General features: G+C 42.0%; 2 protein-coding genes across 2 annotated transcripts; both read left to right on the top strand.

Moving 5' to 3' along the window:
• The first annotated feature begins 382 nt into the window (after positions 1-382).
• LOC129518395 (ferritin heavy chain-like) lies at positions 383-934 on the top strand. The gene has a single exon (XM_055338522.1). It carries the CDS (start codon positions 383-385, stop codon positions 932-934), a length of 552 nt encoding a protein of 183 aa, XP_055194497.1.
• Positions 935-9,731: 8,797 nt separating this feature from the next.
• LOC129517875 (transmembrane gamma-carboxyglutamic acid protein 1-like) lies at positions 9,732-10,025 on the top strand (the record flags this gene model as incomplete). The annotated part of the gene is made up of 1 exon (XM_055338008.1): positions 9,732-10,025. A coding segment is annotated over one exon (294 nt), but the record flags the coding sequence as incomplete, so codon positions are not given.
• Between the last annotated feature and the right edge of the window lie 1,041 nt (positions 10,026-11,066).

Here is an 11,066-nt window from a genome sequence, read left to right as displayed (position 1 = left end):
CTCATGAATAAATAAATAAAATCTTAAAAAAAAAATGAAGTTTGTGAGACACCTGGATGTCTCAGTGGTTGAGCAGTTGGGTGTGGCCCCGCGCCCCGCCCCCCGCCGAGCACGCCCCGCCCCCTCACCTCGCCCCTGCGTTGTGACCACGCCCCCTCGCCTCATGGATTCCACCTCCCACCTCCACAATAACGGACTTTAACGGACTTCGCTCCTGCCGCATCCCATCGCATCGCATCGCATCGCACCGCAGGCGACGCCACAGGGCTCTCTTAGTCTCCGAGCTTGAACACCAACCGCGGGCCCGCCGCCACCGCCATTGGCGCCGCAGGCCTGTCTTCGCACCGTGGTCGCCCTCGCCCTGCTGCCCGCGCCGCCAGCCATGGCCACCGCGCCGATCTCCCAGGTCCGCCAGAACTACCACCCCGACTGCGAGGCCGCCATCAACGGCCAGATCAGCCTGGAGCTGTACGCCTCCTACGTCTACCAGTCCATGGCCTTCTACTTCGACCGCGACGACGTGGCCCTGAGGAACTTCGCCCGCTTCTTCCAGCGCCACGCCCGCGAGGAGGCCCAGCACGCCGAGATGCTGATGGAGCTGCAGAACCAGCGCGGGGGCCGCATCCGTCTGCGCGACGTCAAGAAGCCCGACCGCGACGACTGGGAGAGCGGCCTGAGGGCCATGGAGTGCGCCCTGCACCTGGAGAAGAGCGTGAACCAGAGCCTGCTCGACCTGCACCAGCTGGCCACCGACAAGAACGACGCCCAGCTCTGCGACTTCCTGGAGGCCCACTACCTCCGTGAGCGAGTCAAGGCCATCGAAGAGCTGGGAGGCCATGTCACCAGCCTGTGCAGCATGGGGGCCCCGGAAGCCGGCCTGACTGAGTACCTCTTTGACAGGCTCACCCTGCGCGACAGCCACAAAGAGAACTGACTTGGGACTGACGCCTCCCCCAGCCAGAGGGCAGGGGGCAGGGGGCAGGGTGACTTCCCCTGGGCACCCTGCCGAGCGTGCATGTTGCAGTATTGCCTTGGCAGAACGTTCAGGTTTTTTTTCTTCCAGTTCTGCCATAAATAAATAAATAAATAAATAAATAAATAAATAAATAAATAAATAAATAGTTTGGTTTCAATGAAGTTATTTGGTTCAAAACTTAAAAAAAAAGGTCTCTGGTTGATTCCCACGCAAACCCTTCACCTTTTAAGTTTTACAACAGGTATTCAGGAGTCTCTCCACCCACCCAACCCCATCTGTATGCAGCTCAGGATCTCTGAAGATGGAGAGGAAAGGTATTCCATGGAACCTGGAAAACAAATCCGTCTTCCCTTTATAAACGATGTGGGGCGGGCAGCCCCGGTGGCGCAGCGGTTTAGCGCCTCCTGCAGCCCGGGGCGTGATCCTGGAGACTCGGGATGGAGTCCCGCATTGGGCTCCCTGCATGGAGCCTGCTTCTCCCTCTGCCTGTCTCTGCCTCTCTCTTTCTCTAGCTGTGTCTCTATGAATAAATAAATAAAATCTTTAAAAAAAAAAAAACTATGTGGGGAAGCAGGGATGGGGTGAAGTGAGGAGGGTGGCCTGGGGCCCCGGTGTGAGTGGGAGCATGTGTATGGTAAAAGTATGAAACAACATGGTCTAGAATTCACCATGGTGGTGGTCCCTATGGAAAAAGTGAAGAATGGGATTAGTCTAGTATTAAAGGGAGTCTTCAACTTTATTTGAAAACATTTAGCTTACTAAAAAATGCAAATATTCATCATTGTTGCATCTGGATAGCAACATGGGAATCTTAAGAACCAGAAAGGCAGGATATTTCTTTAACAAGTTTGCCCTGGGCAACAGGAACAATGTAACTGAACCTTACCCTGGCTTCCCATAGACAGGTACCTGACTTCTAGGTCACCATGCGTATTGCCCTTACCCAATATCCAAACATGTTTTTCTCCTTCAACTGTACCCTTTCTTCCATTAATGTAGTAGGAGTACCCAAAACCCCAAATTACCTGCTAGAATGGCTGACAAATACAAGGTCAAGTTTGAGGCTCAAATTTGTAATATGAATATGAAGGGGAATAAATTCCCCTGAATGTTAAGCCAGTGATCTGGCTGCTTTGAAGAATATAGGGGGTGGGCAAAAGTTGAAGCTGGGGGACCAGTCAGGAGATGCTGTAGCAGATCCAATGAAAGACACTGGTGGCTGAACTGCAGTGGAAGCTGAAGAAGAGGTGATGGAGACAAATTCTAGTTGGATTTGGATGAATCAACAAGATTTGCTCATGGACCACAGGGGAAGAATGAGAAATGAGGAAAATAATCCAGGTTCTGGTGTTTGTACTTGAACACCTGACTGGATGGTAATGTTATCTATTAATTTGAGGATGTTTGCAGGGGGACACCAGGGGTGGGGAAGGCATGTCACATACAATCTGAGATGCCTATTACATATGCAAATGGAACTCTCATGCAGGCAGTCAGAAAAATGAATCTGAAGCTCAGGTGGGGTGTCGGGTTTGGAAACAGACATATATATGAGAGATATCAGTCACAGATGGTGGTAAGATCATAGGACTGGATAAGGTCAGCAGAAGTGTAGAGAAAGTGAGGCACAGCCAGCCCCGTGCCCAGGTAGCTACTGTTAGAGGATGGGTTGACGTGTTACAACACCCAGAGGGCTCCTGGCCTCACCTTGACCATTAGCTCATTCCAGACTGTGACTATCTGTGCCCATACCCAGTGTCCCCAAGGCAGCCTGTTCCTGAAATAAGTGTGGTTTCTGGTTGCTCCTCTCAAAATGTGGAAAGAAGTTAGTCATAACTTCTTTCTTTCTTTCCAATTTCTTTCTAACCATAGTTCGTGGCTATGGGTAGAAAGAAATGATTTCTTAGTAAAAAGATTTCCCGGGATCCCTGGGTGGCGCAGCGGTTTGGCGCCTGCCTTTGGCCCAGGGCGCGATCCTGGAGACCCGGGATCGAATCCCACGTCGGGCTCCCGGTGCATGGAGCCTGCTTCTCCCTCCGCCTGTGTCTCTGCCTCTCTCTCTCTATGACTATCGTAAATAAAAAAAAAAAAGATTTCCCAAGGAAATGATAGATGCATCTCTATGGATATTTTTTTCTGCTTTCCTTTAAAAATTCCTCCGCTCTCTGGGTCCACTCTCTGATGGGATGAAATCTGTACCCATGTAAATCTTAAGGTTGTTCTATCTAGGAAAAAATACTCAAAACATTTTGTTTCTTCTGTACAGTGTGTAATTTACAAAGATCAAATTTTAAAATTTATGAATTTTGCATCTTATAATCAAAGATACATGGTAGCTTGAATCTCTTTAAAGCTAACAGATTGGGGGACCCCTGGGTGGCTCAGCAGTTTAGCTTTGGCCCAGGACGCGATCCTGGAGTCCCAGGATCAAGTCCCACGTTGGACTCCCGGCATGGAGCCTGCTTCTCCCTCCTCCTGTGTCTCTGCCTCTCTCTCTCTATGTCTATCATAAATAAATAAATCTTTAAAAAAAATCTTAAAAAAAAAGCTAACAGATTGCTTTGAAGTATTTAGTAAAATACGAATAACTCTAGCTAAGCAGTAATCTGCTTTCACATTTTCCCATGACCGTGCTTTAATACTTTCTTAAAAATGAGTATTATGGTCCTTTAAGCTTAGTTTCCAGAAGATGTTATTACCCTCTATTCTTCCTAGTCACATTTGGTCTTTTTGCTATTTCCTTCTCTGCCTACTTTGAGGATTTCTCCTCTCCCCGGGTTTGTCTCAGATTTTACATATTTATTTATATACTTTAATATGTATCCCTGCCATAGATATGAGGAAGCACAGGGCAGGCATCTATTTGTGTGTTTAAAACTATCAGTTTGCTGAGGACCCTTCTTACTTTCCTGTTTTTGAGAGGCATTTTTGCTATAATGGTTTCTTAACCTCAGATTGCCTGGGTTCACATCCCAACTTAACCACTCATCTTGGGTGAACTTGGATATATTATTTAATTTCTCTGTGTCTCAGTTTCCTCACATTTAAAATAAGGCTAATTAAAGTGTCAATTACACTGGGTTTCTGTGAATATTAATTAAGTTAAGGTATGTAAATCTCTTAAAACAGTGCCTGGCACAATGTAAGTACTTTATGTACTATCTACATTACCATCACCATTGTCATCATCATCATCACCATATTTATCATCATCCTTAACTCAACTTATAAGTTCATTTATGTGTTTTGTGTTTTGGGGAAAAGATTGCATGTCTATATTTTGCCACTGGGAATCTCTCTCGCATTTTAGCCAACTATGTCACCTTGCATATTGGGAAGGGGAAAAAAAAAAAACAAAACAGTACTCTGTAGTTTCTTTGGTCCTTGGGTGCAGCCAGAACTCAACAAGGAAGATTTGTGTTTATGTTGCCCCAAGCTCAGGGCCAGAAGTGAGTTTTACTGTGACAACTTTCTGTGGTAATCCTATTTTGTCTAAACCAGCTTTCCTTTTAAATGGCCTCCTAGAACACGTTTTCCTTATTCTTCCCCAGTCCAATTTGCCTGATACTTCTCTTTCCATCTGGAACTACATATCACTCCTCAGAGATGGATGAGAACAAAGGGATAAACACCTCACTCTGATTCTCACCATACATATGGATTTTTTGACATGAACAGGTGTAGAATGGGGTGAGAAATGGCAAAAGAACCATATTCGAGCTACTGATAATATAAAAATTAAAATAAATAAAAACATCATGAACTTTAGGCTCTTAAGCTTTTCTGCCTTTAGAGTCAACCTGTGAAGCTTTTAAAAATCTTGAGGCACAGGGCACATCTCAGAACATGCACACCAGAGTCTTCTGGGGAGGATCTAGACTTCCCAGACTATGAAACTCAGTGTAGTACCTTGCTACTATTCAAAGTGTAGTCTAGGAACCAGAAGTGTCAGTCTCACATGAGCAATTGTTACAAGTGCAAAATTAGAAGTCCCAATCCAGAACTACTGAATCAGAATCCACATTAACAAGATCCCAGGTGATGAATATGCAAACTTAAGTTTGAAAAACAGTGGTTTAACTAACATCTTGGTATTCAAACACGGCTTCCCTGTGGAATCACTTGGAGAGCTGGAAAATAATAATGCCTCAATTTCCACAACTCAGTCATATAATCATGCAAGTACTGGACCAATCACACAAAAAATTTAACTTCAATTACAATTATTGAATCAAGAATTACTAATCACACACATACACATACAGTTTTACCCATTTTGCTGATTTATCACAAACTGCTTTGTTTTATTTTTTATTATTATTTTTAAAGATTTATTTATTTATTTATTTATTTATTTATTTATTTATTTATTTATTTATGATAGACATAGAGAGAGAGAGAGAAGCAGAGACACAGGAGGAGGGAGAAGCAGGCTCCATGCCAGGAGCCCAACGTGGGACTCGATCCCGGGTTCCAGGATCGTGCCCTGGGCCAAAGGCAGGCGCTAAACCACTGAGCCTCCCAGGGATCACCAACTGCTTTGTTTTATAGCATGGGTTGTCAAACTATGGCTTACAAGCCAAATCCAGATTGCTGCATAAAGGATATTGGTCTGTAGTTTTCTTGTGATACCTCTGTGTGATTCTGCTCTCACGGTAACATTGGCCTCATTAAATGTGGAGATAGTCTCTCTTCTATTTTTCAAATGAGCTTGTGAAGAACAGGTAATAGTTCTTTTAAAATATTTTTTAAAAATCAAAAGCCTGGGCTTTTGACTGTGAAAAGTTTTTAAATCACTAATCTAATCAATTTGCTCTTATGTAGGTCAGATGACATATTCTACTTCTTGAGTCTTCTTGAGTCAGTTTCTGAAGTTTATATTGGAAGTTTGTCCTAGGAAGTTGTCCATTTCATCTAGGTGGCATATCTAGTTCTGGTTCACAATATTCCCTTTTTTGCTTCTATGAACAAGGCAGTGATGTCCTTCTTACATTCCGTATATAACTTGTCTCTTTCTTCCTTTTCTTGGTCAGTCTAGCTACATATTGTCAATTTTTTTGGTTTTCAAAAGAACCCCACTTGATATTGTTTCCTCTATTGTTTTTCTGTCCTATGTTGCTTTTACTTCTTTTCTCATCTTTAACATTTTCTTACTTCTGCCTGCTTTGGGTTTGGTTCTGAACTTTCTCTCTCTTTTTTAAAATGTAGAATGTTAATTTGAGGGGATCCCTGGGTAGCTCAGTGGTCTGGCACCTGCCTTTGGCCCAGGGCGTGATCCTGGGGTCCCGGGATCAAGTCCCACATCAGGCTCCCTGCATGGGGCCTGCTTCTCCCTCTGACTGTGTCTCTGCCTCTCTCTCTCTCTGTGTGTGTGCATCTCTCATGAATAAATAAATAAAATCTTTTAAAACATAGAAAGTTTATTTGAGATATATTTTTATTTTTTTTAAAGAATAGGTATTAATTAATTATTTTTAAAGATTTTATCTATTCATGGAAGACACAGAAAGAGAGAGAGGCAGAGACACAGGCAGAGGGAGAAGCAGGCCCCATGCAGAGAGCCTGATCTGGGACTCCATCCCGGGTCTCCAGGATTGCGCCCTGAGCTGAAGGCAGCACTAAACTGCTGAGCCATCCGGGCTGCCCGAGATATATATTTTTAACGTGACCATTTGCAGCTATACATTTTTCTCTCATTGCTGCATTTGGTGCACTCCATATTTCTTGGTATGCCATGTTTCTTTCTCATTCATCTCAAAGTATTTTCTAATTTCCCATGTGATCTCTTCTTTGACCTATTGGTTATTTAGAAGTGTGTTGTTTCATTTCCACGTATTTGTGAATTTCTCAAGTTGTCTTCTGTTACTGATTTCTAGTCTTGTTCCATTTTGGTAAAAAAAATATTCTTTGTTATGACTTCAATCCTTTTAAATTGATTGAGGCTCATCTTAGAATATGGTGTATCCTAGAGAATATGTCATGAGTGCTTGGGAAGAAGTATTCAGCTCTTGTTGGGTGGCGCGTTCTATAGATTTTTGTTAGGCCTACCTGGTTGATAGTTTTAGTAAAGTCTTCTACTTCTTTACTGCTTTTCTTCCTAGTTATGCTGTTACAAAAGTAGGAATTGCCATCTCCAACTATCATTTCCGACTTCCAATTTCATCCTTCAATTCTGTAGGTTTTGTTTCATGTATTTGAGGCTTTCTGGTTATGCATATGTACATTGATAATATTATCTCTTCCTGATGATTTGAACTTTTTATCACTATAAAATGTCCCTCTTTGCCTCTAGTAAGAGTTTGTGTCTTTGGGATGCCTTGGTGGTGCAGCAGTTAGGCATCTGCCTTTGGCTCAGGGGTTGATCCTGGAGTCCCAGGATCGAGTCCTGCATCGGGCTCCCTGCATGGAGCCTGCTTCTCCCTCTGCCTGTGTCTCTGCCTCTCTCTATATATATCTCTCATGAATAAATAATTAAAATCTTTAAAAAAAGAAGAGTTTGTGTTTTCATGTACATTTTTTTCCCTGAGATAGGTATAGCCACTCCTGCTCTCCTTTGGTAACTGTTTGCATAACGTAACTCCTTTTTACTTTCAAACTATTCATGTCTTTCAATATAATGTGTATCGCTTGTAAATAGTATATAGTTGGATATTCTTTTTATCCATTGTGGCAGTATCTGTCTTTTGATTATATAATCTATTTACTTTTAATGTTATTATTGATATGGTTGACTTATATCTGCCATACTGCTATATGTTTCCTGTGAATCTCCTGTCTTTTGTGTTTCCCTATTCTTCCTCTAGTCCCTTCATTTGTATGAAATAGATATTCTCCACTATACCATTTTAATTCATTTGTTGGTTTTCATTCTTATGTTTTAAAGTGATTTTTTATTGATTTCTCTAGGGATCACAATATGTATTTTAGCACAGTCTACTTCACCTTAATACTAATACATTCCAGGGGCACCTGGCTGGCTCTTGATCTTGGGGTCATGAGTTCAAGCCCCACATTGGCCCTAGAGACTACTTAGGGAAATAAAAAAAGAAAATACAAATACACTCCAGTAAAACATAGAAACTTTGTTCCAATATAGCTCCATTCTTTGTATCCTCAGTTGCACTATCATTGCTATATACATCTGTATATTATAGACCTAACAATACAATGGTTTATTATAATTATTGCTTTAGGCAATTCCCTTTAAAAACAATTTGTGTGTATTCTAGTCACAGCCTGGTGATATTTCCTTTCAGATAGAAGAACTTTTAGATTTTTTATAAAGCAAGGCTATTAGCAATGATTTTTATCAGTCTTCATGTATCTGGGAACATCTTTATTTTACCTTCATTTCAAAATGATAATTTTGCTCAATATATTAGTGTTCTTGGTTGACATTTTCTTCCTTGCAGCAATTTGAATATCCCATTGCCTTCTGGCCTCCATTATGTATTTATTTTTAAATATCTTTTATTTATTTGAGAGTGAGAGAGAGCACAAGAGACAGAGTGCAAGTGGGAGGGGGCAGAGGGAAAGAGAGAAGTAGACTCCCCATTGAGCAGGGAGCCTGACTTGGGGTTCATCTCAGGACCCCAAGATCATGACCTGAACAGAAAGCAGATGCTTAACTGAATGAGCCACCCAGGTGCCCCAGCCATTGCCCTTTTCCAAAAAGATTTATTTATTTATTTTAGAGAGCAGGGAAGAGGGGCAGAGGGAGAGAGAGAAACCCAAGCAGACTCCCTGCTGAGCACAGAGCCCAATGCAGGCTTGATCTCATGACCCTGAGATCATGACCTGAGCTGAAATCAAGAGTTAGACATTTAACCAACTGAGCCACCCAGGTGCCCCCAGCTATTGCCTTTTTATGTATAGGAAGGATATCTTGGGTGTACATTGATTTTTTTGTATGTAATATCTCTAAATATCATGAAGAATCATTTCCTTTTTCAGAAAGAGAGTGAAATGGGGTTAGATATGTTAAAGTGTCATGATATATTTAACTTAACTACATCCAGAACAAAATTATTTTTAGTAATCCTTGGAATAAATTATGGCCAAATTCATCTGAACTTCTTTTCTTTCTTTCTTTTTTTTTTTTTATTTACGATAGTCATACAGAGAGAGAGATAGGCAGAGACACAGGCAGAGGGAGAAGCAGGCTCCATTCACTGGGAGCCCGACGTGGGATTCGATCCCGGGTCTCCAGGATCGCGCCCTGGGCCAAAGGCAGGCGCCAAACCGCTGCGCCACCCAGGGATCCCTCATCTTAACTTCTTGATATTGTTTTGCCAGCTCTTCTTTTCATATAAGTAAGGGTTCTCTGGGTCTATATTACTAGTTTATTTTTATTTAGGGGAACAAAGACTGGTGGTCTGGAGACTGGATTTTGACTTGGTTGCCAGTGCCCAACAGCAGAATGCCTGGGGGCATCCACTTACAACAAAGAGTATAAGTAGTGGAATCACTATTACTATATTTAAATACCAATGGCTGGCAGGAATGTGCTAAAGTCTGAATCTAACTGTGAATTATGTCACTGTCCCTACCCAGGGCAAGTGCTGCTCAAAGGGCATGCTCACAGGAGGAGGAAGACAGCAGAGGTGGCGATTTGGAGTAAACGTTGTTGACTCAGGGAAAGAGGTTTAGGATGCTGGTTGTGTTTTCTAAAGGGCACCTAGCAGTTTCCACCTTGTATGCGAAGTTTCCACATGTTTTTCAAATGATAATTTTATGCTTTTGATTTTCTCTCTTCTTAGTTTTCCTCACAGGAGAAAAAGCCAATTCAGTATTGAAACGCTACCCAAGAGCTAATGGACTTTTTGAAGAAATAAGACAGGGCAACATTGATCGTGAATGCAAAGAAGAAATCTGCACGTTTGAAGAAGCAAGAGAAGCTTTTGAAAATACTGAGAAAACTGTAAGTGTATTGGCAATTTGTAAGAAACGTTCACAGTTTTGCCTACCTTTGGATGTACGTTTGCAGTCTGCATTCCCGAATTGTGTGCATCGCTCTCAGTTACAAATTGATCACAAATTACCTTTGTGAGGAACTCTGCAAGCGGCATCTAAGAATACACCTGGCTAGGAGAGCCAGGTTCGCTTCCCGGTGTGTGGGTCTGTGTGGGTCCGGCTTTGAGGGCCCTGTTCCCACGGGACTCTGCTGAGCGGAGATTGATCATCCTAGCAAGGGGGAAGTGCTTGTTTCACACGAGGCTCTGATGGGGAAAGTTACCAATATCATCACCTCACTTTGCCTAATCAGTGAGGAAGTGTGGAGGAACCGAAGAGATATTGACACTGTTTTAAAATCTTTGACTTCTTGTACAAAAAAAACACAAAAAAAACCTATCTATCTTTGAACTCCTCTCCCCACTCTAAGAATACTCTTCCTTACCTCTCTTTACTGTAGATGGCATGCTATTCAAGGACAGCAGGGGTGGGCAAGCCAAAGGCAGTGGTCTAAATTCCGTGGAACTGCTCTGGAGTTGGAAATGACAATACCCGACATAGCCATTATATAAAGATCCATTCTTGGGCACTGACCATGAAAATAACACTAGTTGCTAAACAAGTGATGTCGGATGTACTAGAAGACAATCAAATACATCTTGTGTGTCATTTGTTTATTGCTTCACGTGATTTTTTGTGAGTGTGTGGATCATTGTGCGTACGTGTGTGTTTCAACACAACTGGCTTTGTCTTAAAGTAGCCACATTCCTAGAGCAATCATAAGCTATTATGTACTCTAAAGAGAATAAAGTGCCATTTGTAAATGTGATCTAAATGTTATTTAGAACCTTCACTATCTATACCAAATATCATGAAATGTTTAAAGTGCAATATGGCTCATGTTTTCAAACCATGCACAAAATCTATATTGTCCTCTATATTGTATTTTTCAATGAATATAAGTTTTAGATATTCTCTAGTTTTCACAAAGCTAATGACTTTTCCTCCTAATTTTTTTTAAAGGAAAGGCCAGTACTTGTTCAAAATGCATTGTGTGAAAGTTCTTTATGCTAGTAAACAATATTATTTTGAACTTAAAAATGTAAGTAATTTGGGGATCCTTGGGCGGTTCAGCAAT

This window comes from Nyctereutes procyonoides, unplaced genomic scaffold (genome assembly GCF_905146905.1).
Source record: "Nyctereutes procyonoides isolate TBG_1078 unplaced genomic scaffold, NYPRO_anot_genome, whole genome shotgun sequence".
Taxonomy (NCBI): Eukaryota; Metazoa; Chordata; class Mammalia; order Carnivora; family Canidae; genus Nyctereutes; species Nyctereutes procyonoides.
Note: the sequence above shows the minus strand (reverse complement) of the source record. Positions and strands in the feature narration are given on the sequence as shown.

What these genes read in the sequence shown, in the direction of transcription:
- LOC129518395 (XM_055338522.1), top strand. Translation starts at nt 383, where the DNA reads ATGGCCACCGCGCCGATCTCCCAGGTCCGCCAGAACTACCACCCCGAC.